Source organism: Spermophilus citellus (assembly GCF_964194105.1).
Source record: "Spermophilus citellus genome assembly, chromosome: 18".
Classification (NCBI taxonomy): domain Eukaryota; kingdom Metazoa; phylum Chordata; class Mammalia; order Rodentia; family Sciuridae; genus Spermophilus; species Spermophilus citellus.
The window spans coordinates 20637815-20660015 of record NC_138200.1 but is presented as its reverse complement, the minus strand read 5'-3'; the positions used below and the strand labels follow the sequence as shown (position 1 = coordinate 20660015).

At 40.0% G+C, this 22201-nt stretch overlaps 1 protein-coding gene across 14 annotated transcripts in view; it reads right to left on the bottom strand.

Moving 5' to 3' along the window:
• LOC308637471 (uncharacterized protein) overlaps window positions 1–22201 on the bottom strand; it is a 160780-nt gene that overhangs the window by 35021 nt on the left and 103558 nt on the right. For 13 of the 14 annotated variants that reach the window (XR_014019604.1, XR_014019605.1, XR_014019606.1 and 10 more), the window contains one exon: window positions 17246–17336. The exons of the other annotated variant lie outside the window; for it this stretch is intronic. Coding sequence is in view for 1 of the 13 variants with exons in the window: in XM_081273838.1 (XP_081129964.1) it covers window positions 17256–17336 (81 nt within the window). In the remaining 12 variants the exon portion in view is untranslated. The remainder of the gene's footprint in view (window positions 1–17245; window positions 17337–22201) is intronic. 14 annotated transcript variants of the gene reach the window in all.

Sequence of the window (22201 nt, the reverse complement as noted above, 5' to 3'; positions counted from 1 at the left end):
GGACCAATCGCACTGCCCCGTCCTCTGGCAGAAAGGCCATCTCTGAGTCAGGAACCTCTTAGCATCCAGCCCCACCTCCTCACCTCAGTGTGCTTTTGTGTACGTTCAGGTCTGTGCTCTGTTTTGAACAAAGTCATCCACAAGCACAGTCCTACCTACCTTTAATTCAGTCACCCTAATTGAAGACCTGCCCCCACCCCGTTCCTTTCGATTTCACTTGCTTCAAGAGTTTTGTGGACACCTGCATTGGCTCACACCTATCAACCCAGCGACTCCTGAGGCTGAGGCAGGAGGATTGTAAGTTCGAGGCCAGCCTCAACAACTTAGTGAGGCCCTGAGCAACTTAGCAAGACCCTGTGTCACAATAAAATATGAAAAGGGCTGGGGATGTGGCTCCATGGTTAAGCACCACTGGATTCCATCCCTGGTGCAAAAAAAAAAAAAAAAAAAAGTGGGTTTTCCTTATTTGTTTTTCATTGGAGTTTTGTTTGCTCGTCTGTTTGTCCTCCTCTCTGTTCATCACTGGATCTAAGAAACAGAGATCACAAACAACCCCATGCCTCCACTCCTGGAAAATGGAAGTCCTCTTCTCTTTCATCTTTTGCTCAGTGAAGCTGCTGCTGCTGCAAATGGAAACCCCTGTACACACCTGCAAAGGTCATTGTGATGAAATGTGCTTTACATGCCGTGTGACCATTTTAAGGTCATTAAAACGATTTGTGTATCCTGTGCCTTGGTCAAATGAATCAAGATTAATTTTTACAAAAAAACAAAGATGAATTCCAACACCAATTTTCCTATATCCCTCTTCATTTGCTTCTTGATGTGTCCAGGACCGAATGGTTCCTGTGAACTGTCCACCACAACTTGAGTTTTCCCACAGCAACTTTTAAAATTGCTTTATAGATTCGGATGCTCTTATCTGGGGGATAAAATTTCATGACAGCTCGGGCTTCATAGTAAATTGAATCTTTTTTCAAGATAGGATAATTACAGTCGATTAGATGACTCCATCTTGAGTTACACTTTTTCATATACAGTTTCTCTTGGTTTATATCTTTTGAACATACACCTTGGGCTCTCTCTTTATCCTTATCTTTTTCTGACAATTTGCTTTGTTGTTCCTCCTAAGCAGTAAAGTCTCTATTTCAATTTATGTTTTGATCCGTGACTAAGTTTGATCCCCATTCATCCACTCAACGGATATTTATTGAGAAGCTACTATGTGTTTGATCTGATATTCAGCAGTCCAAGTAGCTATCACAACCTGTCGTTATAATCTATTTTTGCATCTTATTTTCTTTACTTAAAAACATGAATCTTTTGACTTTTAGTTTACGCTGCAAGTTATTATCTTCGGATTAAAAAAGGGGAAATATAAGAATTCAAAATTTGTTCACTACTAAAAATGATTGGCGAACTAGAACTGGAAGAGACCTTCCCTAATCTGACAAATAGCATTACCCTGAAAACATGCCTATAATAAACACAGACTTACTTGGTAAGATTTGGGATTTTTCTCTTTGAAATCATAGATGAGAAAAGGGATGCCCGGTTTTATAACTTTACTCAACTACGTTACTAGAGATTCTGGCCAGTGCAATGACACAAGAAAAGGAAATGAAGACACAAAGATTGGAAAGGGGGAGAATGATCATTATTTACAAATGGTAGGGTTGTATGCAAAGACAATCTAAAATAATCCATAGGCAATTAGAGTGAATGAAGAATGTAGCAAAGGTGCTAGATAGAAATCAGTTTTAGTTCTATCTACCAGCAACAAATACATTGTCAAAAATTATCAGCATTTACATTAGCATCCAAGAACAATAGATGCCTAGAAATAAATCTTAAAAATGTACAAAACTTCTACACTGAAAATTATAACATACTATTGAGAGAAATTAAAGAAAATCTAAATAAGTAAAAGGATATATATATATATATATATATATATATATATATATATATTCACATATATATGTATATAGTCACCAATCTTCCAAAATTGCTCTACTGCTCTATAGATTTGCTGTAGTCCCAATTAAAGCACAAGCAGGTCATCCATGTGACAGTGATTGGGACTAGGGGGGCCCCCTTGGCTGCTGTTGAGCAGCCAAAGAAAGATAGGATGAATACCCGGGTGCTCCTTCACCAAGAAGCCCTCAGACAAAAAACTCACTCTCAACAGTGCTGCCACTGCCAAAGGCAGGGTCCTCACGGTGGAGAACCACTGCTGCCAAGGTGGCATAGTCCAGGCAGTGTCCACCGCAGTAGTGGGAGAGCCTGGAATCACTGTCACCCACCTGGCTGTTGGCCAAGTATCAAGAAGCAGGAAGTTGGCTGAGCTGCTGAAGATGTTTGGTGCTGACAAGGATGTCCCTGCCCAGCTGTGGGGGCCTCGTGGTCAAGGTCTGGGGAGGGTCTGGAGTGTCCACTGGGAGTTCCACACATTCCTGAAAGAGTCCAGCAAAGGTACTGAAAAAGAATGCACTGAGAGGAGAGGTAAATGTGTTTAGAGGAAAAAAAAAAAACCAAGCAGGTTGTGTGTGTGTGTGTGTGTGTGTGTGTGTGTGTGAAAATTTACAAGATGGTTCTTAAATTTCTATGAAAATTCAAAGGACATAAAACTGCAAAGAAAATTATAAGAAGGAGAAATAAATTTGAAGCACTCATACTACCATGTATGAAAACTTTTTATAAAGCTATGATAAATAGATCCATGTTATATTTGTGCAAGGATGGACCAAGAAACCCAATGGAATTAAGAGAGAGAGAGAGAGAGAGAGAGAGAGAGAGAGAGACCAGAAACAAACCCCACATAAATATTCAGTCACCTAGTTTATAAAAAGTGAACTATGTAGTATAACCTTTTCTGTAAACGGTGCTGGGCCAATTGGCTACCCAGATGAGAAAAATTAATTCAGACCCCTATTTCACATAAAAATTAATCATAAATGGACTGAAGTTCTAAATGTAAAATTTTAAACAATAAAACTCCAAGAGTAAAATGTCTTATAAATGTGGAACGCACTAAGAATTCTTAAACAAGAGACAAGAGAGAGAGTTTTAAAAAATAAAAAGTTGTCAAAAAGCCAATCAAGGAAATCCCAGAACCAGACGGACTGTCAGTCGGGTTCTACAAGACCTTCAAAGAAGGGTTAACAGCAGTGCTCCTCAAAATATTCCATGAAATAAAGAGGAGGGATCCCTTCTAAACTCCTTCTATGAGGCTAATATCACCCCGATATCAAAACCAGACAAAGAAACATCGAAGAAAGAAAACTTCAGAACAATATCCCGATGAACATAGACACAGAAATTTTCAATAAAATTCTGGCAAATTGCATATAAAAACATATTAAAAAAAAATAGTGTGCCACTATCGACTGGGGTTTATCCCAGGGATGCAGGGCTGGTTCGACATATGGAAATTAAAAAACTTAATTCATCACATCAATAGACTTAAAATCAAGAATCCTAGTATCATCTCAATAGATGCAAAAAAGCATCTGACAAAATACAGCACACCTTCAATTCAAAACACAGAAAAAATAGGGATAGTAGGACTACACCTCAACATCGTACAAGCTATCTATACTAAACCCAAGGCCAACATCATTCTAAATGGACAAAAATTGAAAGCATTCCCTCTACAAACTGGAACAAGACCAGGATGACCTCTTCTACCACTTCTACTCAACATTGTCCTTGAAATTCTAGCCAGAGCGATAGGACAGGAGAAAAAAATTAAAGGGATACAAATAGGAAAAGAAGAACTCAAACTATCACTATTTGCCAATGACATGATTCTATATTTAGAAGAGCCAAACAATTCCACCATAAAACTTATAAAATTCATAAATGAATTCAGTAAAGTATCAGGATACGAAATCAACACCCATAAATCAAATGCATCCCTATACTTCAGTGGACGAATCTAATGAAAGAGAAAACTACCCCACTTATAAGAGCTTCAAAAAATAAAATACTTGGGTAGCAAACTAACAAAAAAAGGTAAGAGACCTCTACAATGAAAATTACAGAACCCTAAAGAAATTGAAGAAAAATTTAGAAGATGAAAAGACCTCCTATGTTGCTGGATAGGCAGAATTAATATTGTCAAAATGGCCATAGTATCAAAAGCATTATACAGATTTAATATAATTCCAATTAAAATCTCAATGACATTCTTCATAGAACTAGAAAAAGCAATTATGAAAGTCACTTGGAAAAATAAAAAACCCAGAATAGCCAAAGCAACCCTTAGCAAGAAGAGTGAAACAGGAGGTATCAAAATACCAGACCTTGACCAATCATATTTCATACATTAGAATCTAGTGGGTTATGAACTCCCATTTTTACCCCAAATACAGATTGCAGAATCAAGAGCTTTGTAATGTTGTGAACATCCAATAAAAAAAAAATATATATATATATATAAATAAAAATACCAGACCTTAAACTATACTACAGAGCCATAGTAACAAAAAAAATGTCATGGCATTGGGACCGAAACAGACACATAGGCCAACGGTATATTATAGAAGACACAGAGACAAACCCACATAAATACAGTTATCTCATACTAGACAAAGGCACCCAAAACATTCACTGGAAAAGATAGCCTATTCCATAAATGATGCTGGGAAAATTGGAAATTCACATGTAACAAAATGAAATTAAACCTCTATCTCTCAACCTGCACAAAACTCAACTCAAAGTGGATCAGTGACTTAGGCACTAGGACAAAGACCCTGTGCCTAATAGAAGAAAAAGTAGGCCCAAATCTTCACCATGTTGGCTTAGGATCTGACTCCCTTAACAAGACTCTTAAAGAACAAAAAGTAAAATCAAGGATCAATAAATGGGATGGATTCAAACTTAAAAGCTTCTTCTCAGCAAAGGAAACAATCAATAATGTGAAGAGAGATCTTACAGAATGGGAGAAAATCTTTGCCACATGCACCTCAGATAGAGCATTAATGTCCAGGATATACAAAAAACTTAACACCAAAACCACAAATAACCCAGTCAATAAATGGGTTAAGGAACCGAACAGACACTTCACAGAAGAAGCAATACAATCAATTCAACAAATATATTTTAAACAGTTCAACCTCTTTAGCAATTAGAGAAATGCAAATCAAAAATACTCTAAGATTTTCTCTCACCCCAGTCAGAATAGCAATTATCAAGAATACAAACAACAACAAATGTTGGAAAGGATGTGGGGAAAAAGGTACACTCATACATTGCTGGTGAGAATGCAAATTGGTTCAACCATTATGGAGATTCCTCAGAAAAACTTGGACTGGAACCACCATTTGACCCAGCTATCCCACTTCTTGGTTTATACCCAAAGGACTTAAAATTGGCATATTACAGAGTTGCAGCCACATCAATGCTTGTAGCAGCTCAATTCACAATAACTAAACTATGGAATAAAACTAGATGCTCTTCAACAGATGAATGAATTCTTAAAAAATGTGATATATATATATATATATATATATATATATATATATATATATATATATCTTCAGGATAGAGTGTTAAATATATATGTGGTGTTAAATATATATATATATATATATATATACACACACACACATACACACACACACACACACACATACTAGGCTTAAAGAATAATGAAATCATGGCATTTGCTGTTAAATGGGTGGAGCTGAAGAATATCCCCAAAAAACAAAAGCCAAATTTTTTCTCTGATATGAGGATGTTAATTCATAATGGGTAGGGGGAACCTAAGTAAGAATAGAGTTACTTTAGATTAGGTAGAGGGGAGTGAAGGGAGGGGAGGGGTATGGGGTTAGGAATAATAGTAGAATGGATCAGATATTATTATTCTGTGTACTTATAAACTATAAGACTTGTGTGATTCTATATCATGTACAATCAGAAAAATGAGAAATTATATTCCATTATATATGATGTATCAAAGTGCATTCTAATGTCATGTATATCTAATTAATACAAATTTTTAAAAATTACCAAAAAAAAGAAGCCCAGGATCTTATGGATTCACAGCTGAATTTTACCAGATATTTAAAGAGCTAATACCAATAGTCCTCAAATTATTCTATAAAACTGAAAGGGAGGGGATGTTCCCAGTCTCATTCTACAAAACCTGTATCACCCTGACACTAAAATCAGATAAATATACTTCAAGGAAAGAATACTATAGACCAATATTAATGAACATAGATGAAAAAATCCTCAATAAAATATTAGCAAATTGAATTCAGCTTCACATTTAAAAGATTATTCATCCCAGGGATACAATCCTAAGCAAAAAGGTCTATGTTGAAGTCATTATAATACCAGAGCACAAACCAGACTTTACTGTGTTTTAGTAGTAACTAAAACCATATGGTACTGACATAAAAAAAATAGACATGCATCTCAATGGAACACAATAGAAAACACAGAGACAAACCTACACAACTACAATCATGTGATTCTTGACAAAGGCATCAAAAATGTACATTGGAGAAAAGACTGTCTCTTTATCAAGTGGTGCTGGGAAAAGTGGATATTCATATGAGAAGAATGTAACCACATCCCTCTTTCTCACCCTTTACAAAAATAAACTCACAATGGACCAAAGATTCACCTATCCTGACCAGAAGATTTGCAACCATTCAAAGAAAAAAATAAGGGAAACACTTAACGTGTAGATGGAGGCAGACTCCCTGAATAAGACCCCTCTAGCTCAAGAAATAGGAAGAAGAATCGGTAAATGGAAGAGCATCAAAATAGAAAGTTCTGCACAGCAATGAACACAGATTGAAGAGACAAACAACAGAATGGGAGAAAATGATTGCCCGATACTCCTCCAACATAGAACTGATATCCAGAATGTATGAAGAACTCGAAATCTCAATATTCAAAACCAAATAACCGAATTAATAAATCAGCAAATAAACTGACACTTCTCAGGAGTACAAATGCCCAACAATATATGAAAAAACATTCAACAACTTTCACCATCAAGGTAATGCAGATCAAAATTACACTGAGATTCCATCTCACAACAGTTGAAATCAGAGGCATGGAAAATACAAATATTAATTAAACAAACTCTTATACATGATTGGTTGAAATGTAAATTAGTATAGCCATTATATATATACTTATATATATATATTTTATATATAATATATATTACATATATATTATATATATGTAATATATATGTATTTATGTAATATATATATATATATATATATATATTTCTTCAGTGTTCCATAACTTTAATTGTAGAAGTTTTTAATCTCCTTGGTTAGGTTTATTATTAGGTTTTTTATTTGTTTTTTTTTAAGCTATTGTGAAAGGATTGTTTTCCTGATATATATATATATATATATATATATATATATATATATATAAAAATCAATCTCCATTATATGTAACATCATATATATATGTATATGTAAAAATATATGTATATAATGTATGTGTGTGTGTGTGTGTGTGTGTGTGTGTGTGTGTGTATAGTGGAGTTTTATTTATCTCTAAAGAAGAATGAAAATATGTCATTTGCAGGAAAGTGGATGGAACTGGAGATCATAATTTCAAGCAAAATAAGTCAGTCTCAAAGAGTTAATTTGGAAGCTAGAAGGAAAAAATAAAGGAAGGACTGTGAAATTAGAAGGGAGATCGATAGAGTAAAGGAAGAGGACCAGGGAAAGGAAGGGGTGGGAAGAGGTACTATGGAGTGAAATTGATCAAATTATGTTTTTATGTATGCACGAATATGCCCCCATAAAATTTGCCATTCTGTATGATTTATATGCATTAATAAAATTAGCAAAAAAATTTTTAAATTTTCTACCATGGCACGGTAGAAGACTTATACCTACACACATAATATACAAATACACTCACCAACATATGCACAATCTCCAGCAAAGGGCTCTTATCAAAATATGCATATGGGACTCTTACTAGTTAATAACAAAAAGAATTTTAAAAATAGAAAAAAAAGTAGGCCAAATATATAAACAGATACTTTGCAAAAGAAAGTCTCTAAATGACCAATAAAACACATGAAGAGATATCTCACAGTAATTAATGTAAATTTTAAATGTCATCAAAGAATCGTCAATTAAAACTAAAGTACAATGCACTAACCATCAGAATGGCTAAAATGGGAAAGACAGAAAATACCAGTGTACACAGAACAAGTGCTTCTCTCATGTACCTCTTCTGGTGGTGAAATTGCTACACTCTCAAAGACTACACAGCAGTACCTACTAAACCCACACACATGTGTATCTCTGAGCCAGAAATTCTACTCCCAAACCATATTCAACCAAAATGCACTTATATCGTTAATGGAAAACCTGCCTTAGAATATTCACACCAGTGTCATTGATATTAATCAAAAGCTGGGAAGTCCTCAAAAGACCACCAACAGCAGAATGTACGAGCAAATTGAGATGTAGTCACACAATGGAATGCCATCAAGTAAAGATAGCAGACAATCTACAAGACATTTTTTGAAATAATCTTAGAAACATATGAGAAAAGCGAGAAGAAAGAATGCATACTACATGACTCAATTTATGTTAAGCAAAAGTCAGGACAGAGATTCCCCTGGAGGGCAGCTGCTGCAGGAAGTAAGAGGTACTCCCTGGGACCTAGTGGTACTCTTCATGTTGATGCCCATGTTTGTCCACAGCTGTGCTCCATTTGTGAAGATCCATGGAGCAGAACACACAGCCCTTTTCTGGATGTCAAACTTGGATAAACTTAACAAGAATAAAAAAATGAATGACAGCATACCCACCTTCATTTTTATAATGGATGGTATCATACATACACTGTTGAGGGTCGATTCTCTTTTTGTAACGTGGAAATATTCATATTATTCTCCCACCACATTTCTAGACTTATTAATGCATTCATAAATAGGTAGACCCAAACTATTCATGCAGGTTTTCATTTTTTTTAGTAGTCAATGGACCTTTGTTTTATTCATTTGTATGCAATGCTGAGAATTGAACCCAGTGCCTCACACATGCTAGGCAAGCACTCTACCACTGAGCCACAACCCCAGCCCCTTCATGCAGTTTTAACAACTGTTAAACTATTTTATGTTTTGCACAGTATTTTTCATTTTATTTTATAGCTGCACTTAGCCCAATTATATAGACAAATCTTCAACTGTGTTTTGATTATATGTTAGACTTTAGATATCTCACATTCTCCATTCCAAAAATACAGATTTGATTCACCTTTCATTTAACTGGGAAACAACTTTTATGAGATTTTTCTAGAAAGAATAACCCCTTCACAATTTTCATCCTATCTAATATTATTGGTCTTTCTTTTGTTACCTTAACATTTTTATTTCTGATTATTTTCTATGTTTTCTATCTTGAGTTTGTAGACATAGTCATTTTTTTCTCTCTCTCTCTTTTTTTAAGTCACTATTGATAGTGAAATAAACATCTTATTGTTATACCCACAACTTTGGCCTGAAATTGTCTTTGAATTTCTTTTTTCTCTATTAATCAACATTAGAAATGCATATTCTCTCTCTCTACTCCCCCGCTTTGAAAAATAATAGGTTCTCTCTCCTTTTCTTCATGCCATCCTGTCTTGTATCTCCCAATCCTAGTTGATATATGTGGAATTTAAATATTTCCATTAAATAACTTGTTTTCTCCTTGCCATAAACTTTATAATCATATTTAGTACAATTACTCTGGATAAATGTTGTTTCCTTTCTAGTGCTTCGTGCCATTTCATTTACATTACATCTTCCCATTTCTTGAGTTCTTTATTATTTATATGCCCTTCATTCAGCTGGAGCAAATCTTGGAGCATTTTTTTAATGGAGGGCACATGGGTGGTATACTTTCTAAGCACTTTCATATTTCAAAATCTGCAAGGTTGTCTCGGGAACGATAGTTGGAGAGAATGTAGAACTGTTTTCAATTAAAAATAACCTTTTATTATTACAAAGGCAGCCAATGCACACAGTAGAAAATTAGAAAACAAAGATAAGTAAAAGAAAACAAAATCATTATATTTCTAATACTTAGAGATGACTACGGTTAAAATCCTGAACTCTATCTTCTCAGATCTATTTCTATATACATTTGCATATATACTTGTATCAAAGTAAGATCATACTGTACAAATTATTTGGTAATGTGGGTTTTTTTTAAAAAAAATGTTTAGTTGTAGGTGGACACAATATCTTTATTTTATTTATTTATATGTGGTGCTAAGGATTGAACCCAGTGCCTCTTGCATGCTAGCTGAGCACTCTACTGCTGAGCCACAACCCCACTGCAAGTAATGTGTTTTTAGGTTATAAATAAATACCTACCTTGATATAGGATTTTTCCCAAGCACGTGGATACTAAGTGGTCAGGATTTCAACCATTATAATGCCAAATGCCCAAAGTGTACTCAAATTTCCTCAGTTGTCCTTTACAGTTTATCCCACATACATACAATCCAGCTAACTACTCTTTTGAATTACTCCTAATCTAGAATAGGCCTTTTTAATGATGGTATTTGTGGGCTAGACTGGAACAAATTCCCCATTTTCTGGATTTTTCTGCTTGCCTCCTTCTGAGTCATTATAGGTTGAGGATCCCTTATCTGAAATGCTTGGCACCAGAAATGTTTTAAATTTTGGATTTTTCCTTTCAATTTTTAAATATTTGCATCTACCCTAATGAGATCCAGATATAAACAGGAAATTCATTTTTGTTTCACATACACTTTGGACACAGAGTCTGAAGGTAATTTTATGACTTGTCACATGAGGTCAGGCATGGAATTTTCCCCTTGTAGTGAAATGTTAGTGCTCAAAAAGTTTGGATTTTGAAACATTTCTGATTTTGGATTTTCAAATTGAAACTGTTCTTCCTGCATTGAGGAACAACTATCTTCCTCCAAATCTCTCCAAACACTTCCAATCTAGATCATTTAGCATTGCAGAAGGAAATTCAAGTAATAATTTGATTTCCTTCCCTCGGATACCTCAAAGGGAAATCTCATGTTAAATACACATTCAGACAGTTTTTTTTTTCTTTTAATTTCTTCTCTCTTCTACTAAGAAATGTGTGCACTCCAATTACTTCACCTTCTTGCCCCAAAATGTCCTGTGCCTTCACAACTCACAGTAAGTAAAACTTCTCCACGTGGAGGTCAATCCAAGCACAACTTTCAGGCCATTCAAGCCGATCATGACCTTGCTATCTTATTCCCTATCACTCCCGTTTACCTTCTTTTTTTATATATATATATATATATTTTATTGATTGTTCAAAACATTACAGAGCTCATGATATATCATTTTTCATACATTAGACCCTGCAATGCTCTCTTTGTGTTGTAGCCCCACAACTTACCACCTTACTGCCTTCTTCAAAAGAAAGACCCTTTCCCTCATCCCTGAATTGCAAATCCTTATCAACCATCTGTGGAAACTCAAATGCTAACTGACCCTTAGACACCCAGGCCCTCTCCTTCCTCAGATATCTCATAGGCCCTTTACCTCCATCTTCCTGGTGTCTGCTCTCAGTCAGGGTTCCCACAGAAAACAGAAGAGTTTACCAACAGAGGGACAAATTCCTAAGTGGCAAATTCAAAGGTCAGTGTAAGAAACAGTAGTCGGACCTTAAGGAACGAGACAGGGCTCCCTCTGTGGCCTGGAAGGACAGATTCCTGCATTGCCTTAAGATAGGCTGAGACTCCTCAGGACAGAAGGGTGACTAACTCAAGGCCACAACTGAGACAGGAACCCGCAGATTAAATACTCCAACCTCAGCGTCTTTCTTCCTCTTTCCAATCTCTTGCCAGGGTTTCCCTTGGTCAGAAACCAACCATGAGCCAGTTGGCCCAAGAACCCTCGGTATAATCCATTAGAGTTCAGCCTCTTACAGTAGAGGAAGGGGAAGAGCAATTGTGGATGGGCAGACTCCCCTTCCCACGGTTCCCAGTAACCCTCTGGGTCTGAGCTTTCCCACCAGCTCAGGAAGCTGGGCCCCCCTGCATTTCTGTGCCCCTCTGTTTGTGCTGTGAAGTTGTGTTGGATGACAAAGCAGTACCCACATGACTCACTCGGTTTGTTATTCTAAAGGTGAGACAGGTTACCCTGGGTCACCTTCAGTCCCTCTTAGTGGATGGAGGGATTCTGATGGGGTCATAGAGAGATGCTTTGCAACGTGCATATTAGTCCCCCCGGGTATTAAGCCCTGACACTGGTGTCATCTGTGCTGCAGTCTGAGTGGGCTAGGCAACCCAGTCTCCGACCTCCTTACCAAGCACGAGGGGACCCCAGCAACAAGCAACCAACTTATTGTTCTCATGTTCAATCATCAATTCATGTCCTGATTCATTTGTTAAGCACTTATTAAGCACCTACTTATACAGCAAAGGTTTCAAACCCATACACCTACAAAAGCCAGGCTGTGAAGGTAAATGGAGGTAGTCCTAGTATAAGGTCATAGGGAGCCACAGCATGATGGGCAGAACATTCCCTATAAAAGAGGGCAACCCCAATTGTGGTGGCTGATGGCCATTCTGCAGAAATTCTGGCCTACGGTGGCCATCCCTTCTTTTTTTTACTTTTCCCAAAGAAGATGGATTCCCAGGTTGATGTGAAATTTCTGTTTCAAACATAAGCAATTTGTTCCATTAAAAATAACAATAATTACTTACATGCACAAATCCCCCCCACCCCCACACACACCCCAACACACATAACAATAAGAATTTGGTTGCAGGTTGAAATTGACCCGTGGAACGTGAGTTTGCAGTCTGTGCCCTCTGATTTGAGAGAACTAAGACCCAGATGCCCCGTGAAAGGAATAACCCTACTCCTTACGGGTAACATCAAGGCCAAGTGGGAAGGGAACATGGAAAGATAACTCATGATGGTCCGTCTGTTCTTTGCTCAGCTGGTAACCAACCTGGCACACCACCCAGACATTGTAGTGCTTATCTGAGGGTGACGAAATGGAAGAAGAAAGGGAAGGGACACACCTAAGGGCGCACAGCTAATCAGCAGCAACATGCCACACAGAGGGACAACTCAGGGCACAAGGAAGAGCCGATTCTGTTTGCATCCAAGAGAACTTTTTGACAGAGGGAAGCCCTCCTCTGGGGACTCAGCACTCTTCTGGTGTCTTTTGGTTTAGATGCATCCCCTGAAAGATTGGATAAGCTCACTGGCCCTTCTCCAGTGTACAATGTGGCCACAGAAAGTGACCCAGTGGCAGCGAAATTGCTTGCTCAGCTGAGGAAGGACATCCAAGCAGAGAGAAGAAGCATCCCCATGGCCAACCCTCCCACACAGCCACAGCCCAACTGTGTCCCTCTTGGAAACCTGACTTTGGCAAGGCAACACGTGAGACTCTGTGATTTTGATTAGAATGACATCAATATGGGACCCTTACGTTTTTTTCCAAAGCAAAAAAAAAAAGAAAAAAAAAATACTCCAAACAAAGAACAAAAGAGAACCATTGTTTACTTTTGTTCCGTTCTTAATTTCTGATATCCTTTTAGGCTACTGCCAAGTCCAAGTGGAAACAGTCTTCTGATGTAATGACCGGTGACTTTGATCTGATGCTCATCAAGACATTCTGAAGAATTCCGAGTGGAACCACTTGAGTAATGGTCCTGCAGGGGATGTGAGCTTTGACTTCTTCTTCTTTCTAACTTCACCAATAAATTGGTCTCAAGAGTTGAAAAAAATAAACTCTTCCCAAGAAGTAAACACTCGTCATATACACTTGGAGTGACACTTCTTCTACCACATCCCTTTTTTCCTTAGGATGAACAGGTATGTCACACCTGGGAGCAAGGCTTCACTGTTGCTACCCTTTGAACAAGCGGCCAGTTAAGGCCTTAGCTTTCTACTCATGACCTTCGGATGGACTCTCTGCCCTCACTAACTCCAGGCCTATAAACTGAGTAGGACTTCCAAGTCTCCCAGGGTCAGCCATGTCTATAAAGATTGTTGCCTAGCGTGGCCCTCCAGTTTATCAGTTACCATCCGGGCCACTCTGCAGATGGAAAAGGCATTGTTATACCAGGAACAACGTAAACATTGACCTTGGCTGGTCTGCTCCATCGGATACATGGTTAACCTACCTTTAAAAAAAAATGGCGGAGTTTTTCCTCCCAAACTGACAGAGACCTTTGCTCAGGGTCCCCATGTAGGAAAAGGGGAAGGGACTGGCTGGTTAGTCATAGGTGGAACAGCAGTGGCCTCAAGTACCCCCATTTCAGGGAAATCAGAGTAATTACAGAGCCACATCATAGCACCCAGGGTCCCTAACATGCGACAAAGCTCTCTTCAGAGTCCCTGGCTTTCTTCTCTAGGCCAGTTTCCCTCACACTGACCTGAAATCCTGAAATTCACTTTGAAATTGTCTATGAGCTCTCATGCACTCTCTCTCTCTCTTGTTCTCTCTCGCTCTCTCTCGCTCTCTCTCACTCTCCCCCCCTTTCTCAATCCCCCTACATGCAAGTGCCTACTCACTCTTTGAGATCAATTAATTGAAGTATAAATTATACCTAGTTTTTCTAGAAGTGTCCATGCAACTAATAATCTGCACAAAGACATGGCTGGAGGACTCTGAACCTGCTAAGAAAATGAAAGATCACCATCTGGACCATAGTCCTGGGGCCCTTGCTGGAAGTGACAGTTTCCACTTTGCATAGCTCCTACTGGTCCTCAGTTGTCTGCAATGCTCAAATGTGTCTAAAAGAGTCATTCTGTTATTCACATTACAATGAATGCTAATGACACTAGTTATGATGTGTGAGGTGTCCATTCTGGGCCAAGCATGGTACTAGGCTCTTACAACACTCTCTAATCCTTGTAATACTTATAAAGAAGATAGATATATCTGCATCCTACAGACAAGGACACACAGGTTCAGAGAGGTAAATTGTCTTGCTCAAGGTCACACAGCTGAACAGTGCTAGCATCTTCTTCTTCCCTTCTCCTTCTCCTTCTTATTCTTCTTCTTCTTACAAGGAAAAGTTTATTTAGAAGGCTCACAGTTTCAGAGGTCTCAATCCATAGGAGGCTGTTCCATTTTTCGGGGCTCAAGGACAAGCCAATCATCCCAGCAGAAGAGTGTGGCTCAAGTGACAATGAGGAAATAGAGAGAAACACCACTCCCCAGATCCAAAATATATATGCCAAATGACCCACCTTCTCTAGCCACACCCTACCCACCTTCAGTTTCCACTCAGTTAATCTGGGCTAAAGCTTTCATAACCCAATCATTTCTCCTCTGAAGCTTCTTGCATTGTTTCACACATGAGCTTTTGGGGGATGCCTTCTGACAGAATCTACCAAAAGGTGATAAATTCCAAGCTACCATCTTTGCCTTCGAAAATAAGTCTGTCCCAAGCGGTCTTGCAAATCACCGTTACGGGTGGTCAAAAATTTTGTGAGACACTACTAAAGGGAGTTATGTTATTCTTTCTCCCTGAGCATTGAGGAACACCGTGGCAAAAAGGAGCAGACCCTAAAGAGAATAGCATTTTTATTCTGACATCACATCAATGTGCTCTTTCAGATGTCCCATTTATTCGCCAACCTACTGCTAGATGTTTTATAAATGCAAAAAAAAAAAAAGAAAAAAGAAAATATAGCTCAGGAAACCATGTAATGTTTTGAGCTCATTTAAATCAGAAGGATAATGAGAATCCATGGCATGTTCTGGCATGTTTGCAAGATGTGGGTGCCCGGCTCATACCCCTCTGCTGTGGCTGCATACCTGAGAGCTAGTCACATTTCAATCAGTTACTGAGCCCCCTCCCAAAGCAAGGCTTCCCGGGCACCAGCAGCTGTGTCTGTGACATCCTTAGCAGAATTGTCTGAGGTTCTCTATTTCCTTTCCTCTCCTCCCCAGCCCCCACCCCCCACTATGCACTGAACAGGGAGCCAGGACTTCAGGCTGACACTCTCCACCCAATGTGCCCCTGCAGCTCAGAAACAGGACACTGTGGCTTGAAAGATCAGGGAAAATAAACAGAGGGCCAGATTGAGTGATTCCTGGTGTGAGTCAACGTGGACGCTCCATCCTTCCGTTCTGAGCACACAAAGGGTGCTTAAAACTTTAATGAATTGAACTCTATGAGTAAGGGATGTTAATCATTTTAATTACCCAGCAGCTTGAAATCAGATATAACAGTCCAATAATGTATCTTTAAACGAATACAACCCTGCCCTATAAAAAAATCCCTTCCAAACCCATTCTAATAATTTCTATTTATCTTTTCTGACGTTAACTGTTATCCGGCCCAGCCGGCCAACGGACAGCCTTCCCCTCGCGTTGGGTTTAAATGCGATGCCGTCTAGTTTTTCAATATCATTAGCGTCCCCCTGGTGGGCAGAGAGCAAGGCAGTGGCCCCGGTCACACTTCACTGCTTTATCTCATATGACAAAGAGAGATGGTGCGCTTCAATCCGGGCAGGCCTGGGAGAGGGGAAGGTGGCCGCAGAGAACTCCCCCTGCTGCTGAGGAGCACCAAAGGGCCGCTCCATGTGACTTGCTAACAGCATGAAGGGGCAGACAAATAGATTTTCCTCTATATTTATAACCAGCATCATTCTTCCTTTCAGGGCGTTCAGTGCAGGTAGCTGTTTTATATGAAATGAACAATCTTTATAGACGTACCAGAGCCATAACAAGCCTGATTTTCAGCGAAGCTGAGGTATATAACTCTTACCGAATTGTCAGGCTACTTGCTCAACAAATCAAGCCTAACTTATGATGTTTGCCGTGTAATTTTTATTCCTGTTTGACTAGCCAACTACCCGGTGGTAATAGGATGTTAGGAAAGGGCAGTGGCGATGTTTGTGCATGCCGTGATTGATAGGCCGACTCCGCATTTTTCATTTATATCTCCCGATTCCAAATCAGTTAAGTTTAGGAAAAATGAAACAAAGTGGCAAGAAAAATGTTTGCAGATTGCAGACCCGGCGCTCCCGCGGATCTGAGTTCAGCCCACATCTGCCGGGATTGTCTGGAAACATTAAGATATCTAAATGAAAATCAATACTATATGTGCCAGGCATTTACTACCAGGAACAAGCATCAAGAGACCTGAGCTAATCAGACTTCCAGCTTGCTCCTCAGCCATAGACTGAACCCCAGGGGTGTCCTAATTGCCCAGACTAATCATAGAAGAGTTAAATTTATAACCAAGAAAGACATCCTGTTTTTCTTACCAGTCATCATTCAGGAGCGGAAAGGTTCACCTGCGAGGTGGGTGCCAGATGTACAGTGGGGCCCCCCATTCAGGGGAGGACAGCTCCTCACCTGTCAGAGAAGAGGAAAGACGAATTTACCGTCAGCCGTAAAACCAGTGAGGCTCATTGAAGCTCTGGGTGGGAGAGAGTGCCCACAGCTCACACAGGAACTGTAGACCTCCTCATTTAAGCCTCGCCACTTAACCCTCGTGTTCTGGAACATGAAAGCCCCCTGCACATGTTGATCCCCGGTCTGGATTTTATTTAAAGGAAATAGCTCAGAAAAGCCAATTGCACCAGTGATGTTAAAAAAATATATGTATCTGTTTTCTTCCTGAGATCCACTCTAGGCTTTTGTCCCTTTGAGCCTCCAGAGGAGTTAATATCACTTGGCAACATGTATCTCCCTAATATACTGTACAAACAAGTCACTGATATTATTCACACTCCAACAAACTACAAAGTCACACAATAGCTATTGGACGAGACCATACTATACTGCTTGAAAAACCATAATGTATCAGGGGATTGGATTCCTAATATTTGCATTCAAGATGCCAACTGTGAATATTATTTTGTACTATTTTCAACAAATTACACCAAAATATGCAAAATGTTTATAAGGCTCTATCTTCTATTTTTGGCTCCGGTATATTTGCAACTTAATAGTCCTTCAGAGATTTGTTTGTCTCCTCGGGAGAACTAGGAAAGTGGGAAATGCAAAAGAGAGAGAGAGAGAGGAGAAGGAAAGAGAAACGAAGATGCTTTGTTCATGCAACAAGTCAAGTTCAGCAAGTTTTTTCGTTAAGGAGCGGAGCCAGCTGTCCCACGGGACCTTCTTCAACAAGAAATTTAATAACATTATTTGGATTCTTTGTGCCCTGGATTTCAGATGTATTTTTAATGCGGGTGTCTTAAAACAAAACAACCGTTGTCAAATGCTATATTCTCTTCTCATCAGTTTAAATGGTTTCCTAGACAGTACGATTCTGGGAGCATCACAAGGGTTGTGATCAATGAGAGACTGTGCCTTGTGCTCCGTGGCATCCCCAGGATGCTCAGCCCTTACTGGAGAAGGTCTGTCAGTTCTCTTCCCGGGAAAGGTGTCACTGGTCTCTGTGATGTTAACAGTGACAGCCTCTTGCCTTCCACGCCACCATATTTGCCTCTGTGTTCACACAACTCTGTGTAAGGGCACAAGCTGCCACATCTCCCTTCTCGTCTTTCACCCCGCGACACCACCATCCCTGACCCCACCATGTCTGGGTATGATTAGGGCCAATATGCAGAGCAGAATCCGGGATGAAGGAGTTTAAAATGAATCTGGGTTGCAGAGGGGGACCCTTTTCCAGCTTCTGGGTATCAAGAACAAATCAAAAAACTTTTCAATCCAACATGTTCTTTGGCAAAGCTGTTAAAGCTAAAAAATTTAAATAAATTATTTTCTAATATTCATCCTAATAAAACTAACCTAGGAATTGGGACTCACATCCTTGTTCTGTAACTGGACGAATCTTCCCTAACAAGACTGAAGCTTCAGCCAAATTCATTACTTTCCCAGAATGAATAAGGTCAGGGGAAGAGATACTAAATGAACGCATCCATGTTCTTGGCCAGTTTCCACCCAGGAAAAGTGGAAGAAAGCATCGTGCCCCCTCAGTCTTTGCATACACGATGGCCCTTCAGAATGCATTCAGGGTGAGATAAGCCCAGTGTTCCGTGCTTGCTGAACTGAAAGTCAATTGCATGGGGCAGACCCAAGAAGAGAGTAAGAACATCAAATGGATGGAGCAAGACAGAAATGAGTCTGACACTACATCAGATGCTGCCCAATGGGTATCCTCTTAGAATTCAGTGCTGCCCGCCACCCACCCCCCCACACACACACATCAAGCCCTGAATCAGAGGCAGCCAAATCCTAGACAAAGGCCAACAGCTCCCAATCCCCCAGGGCAGAACTCCAGACTCATCCTTCATCCAGATGGGGCTTATTTTAAAAGCAGGCTGGATGAGACAAGGTATGGCTCATACTGCGGGGAGGTTAGGACTTCACAGACCCTACCTCCCACCTCCTTGGTCCTCCTGTAACATGCTTCTGTGACGGGGGTCTTGCATACATAGGGGCTGCATGAAACAGCCTGCATGGTTGACAAAACTCCTTGGGTCTCAGCAAAAGGAGACATACAAGAGGACCATGAGGACAAAAAAAAAAAAAAAAATCCAGTGGAGTTAGAGAGAGTTCAAGCAGACCCTAAGAGCAACAGAGCTCCTGTTTTCTATGGGTTTACCAGTACTGCTCCTCGCATGTGTGTTCACTGAATAATCCTCATGGTGACCCTATGAGGTGGGTCCCACTATCATCCCACAGGATTTGGCCAAGTCACCAAGTTGCTGAGGGACAGAATGGGGTTGCACCTGTGTAATCAGACCTGGGGTCCATGCCGTGAAACCTTTTGCTCTCTTGTTAGAGGAGATATTGGGGACCTCGGGGACGAAGGCCAACTATGAGTAGGTGAGATGATAGAGTAGACCCAAAATAGGAATCAGACCAACCAAATAAATTACTAAAATAAACCCATGCCCAACAAAAAGCTTCAACATTCTGCCAAGCCAGAGCCCTGCTTCATTAAATTGAGCTTCATCGAAGAGGGAAGCCAAAACAGAAATGCAATTAAAATGGTTTACAAGGTGAACATTTGGGGACACTCAGCGCTGTGACTCACTGGGCTTTGTCGCCCACTCAGGCACTGGTGAAAATGACTGGATTCAAGTATCCATGGTTTGGCCTTCATTTCTCCAGTACGCAGAGCTCTGTGGTCTCATTACCATCTTGCAATTAGAAAACCAGAAGAACGGACACTCAGAGAGCCTGCCTGTCCAGTGCCCTGGCTCTTCTTGAGGACCAGCTGTGCCCATAAGCCAATATCACCTGCCCCAACAGAGTGATGTTTCATTTGTAAAGTGACCCTTCTCTTGTCTTGGCTCTGGAGGAAAGGGGCAAGAGAGTAAAGGGACAGAAGGAATATTCACCCTGTGGATTGATTCAGGAGGAGGATGTGACTTGTTTAATCCTAATAAATCAGAGCATCCCCAGGAGGTGGAAGCAACAGGGGATGTGAATGAGCCTCACAGCACACTGACCCCAGGCGGAGCTCCTGGAGGAGGGATGTCCTCTTAAGCAGACTCCTGGAGAGATGGCCTGTGTTTCTTCTGACAAATTAGAAGTGCCCTTTTTATGCAACCATTCCTCAGAAAACAGGCCTGATTTAGCAATATGCAAACTGCCATTATCTCGCTGCAAAAAAGGACATTTAATTAGGGAAGGCTCTCAAATACTGTGCTGGAGGCAGCATTGCTGAAAACCCCCTGGACTGCCAACTCAGCTGGTCACTCTCTAGGTATAAACCATTTGCAACCTAACAGACAGGGTAGGCTTTAATCAAAGGAAAGGTATCATTTTGCCTCTGGTCACCAGGTGAGCACCCCTGTGGGCCTCAGACCCTCACCTCACCTCACCTCTGATGGTGGAGCCACGTTGGAACTACCTGCTGCTCCATCCACCAGCTCCATCCCATCCAAAGTGTCTTGACCTGTTCCTGGCAACCGAAGCCCTAACCATCCCCACTGAATACCAGGACAATTACGAAACAGAACTGGTGACAATAATACCCCAAAGATGAGATGATTCATTTGTACAAAGAGTTCATGTTTAAAAACTTTACACGCAAAGATTACAACCTGTCATTATCTTCCCCAGAGATGTACTACCTTCTTAAAAAGTGTCTCTAATGAGATCTACAAATCTATGTCGAAGACAGCTTACTTTATTGTGTTTGTAAAGATAAAAATATTTTAAATAGGTTATGGCTCCTGGGACTGATAGTCCCACCATGAGGGGAAGGTCATTTTGAAATGTTAATAAAAGTTTTCATAAAATATGACAGCGCTCCAAGAGTAATGTTTGCATGTAAAACTAACTATAAAAGTATAATTTCTATCAGGGTAACATGAAATTTTTCTGCATCAAGATATTTGCCCAATCCCTCATTGAGCAGGGGTTGCAGTGTTCCAGCTGTTTTGACAGCTATGCTGGGATCGGATCCTGATTAGTCAGGGCTGCAACCCTCTTTCCCAGTTATATTACAAACTTCCCTGTGAAGTGGAGTCTGACTGTTAGGCGAATACACAAGCACTCAAAGTATTCAGCCTCCTGTAGGCCAAGCTATTCTCAGGCCAAAGGAGAAGCTGGCCTAAAAGAGCAAACAAGGAAATGTGTCCTGAGGCCTGAGCCCCAGTGGCTAGAGGTTCGTGGGCTAGTCAGGGGGAAAAAAACAACAAATCGAAAACATCCGGGTGTTTCCTATCCAGTGAGCTCCTTCATGTTTGAAGTTAACCAGCCCAAAGCCAATATCTCAGAAGCATTTTCTAGGTGATAAGATAACTAATGAGACCAATCTATCCACTCTGTTTGCCAGATCTTATTGGCTCAAATCACCCTCGATGTTTCTATTAGGGCACTTGGGATTTGTGGGAACCCAGAGATGAGAACAAAACTCCCTACAGATGTTCAGGGCAGAAATGAAGGGAGAGATAATACACACTGGAATCTGGGATCATGGATTTGGGGAAAGGAAGAGATAGGACCCCAGTCCTTCCTACAAAACATACTGGCTAAAACTGTCAACAAGAACCGTCTACCCTCAGCATTATCCGCCATTGTACCGGACATTAAGGGGCATGTCTGTGTTAGTCAGCTTCAGGTTACTATAGCAACATAGCTAAGATAATTATCTTATTTTATAAGAAGGTTTATTTAGCTCTGGCTTTGGAAGCTCCAATCCATGATCAATTGGCCCCATTGTTTTGGGCTTCTGGTAAGGGTGCCGGATGGAATGGCAGGGAGAGTAGGATGGACCAAACCATTCTATCCAATGA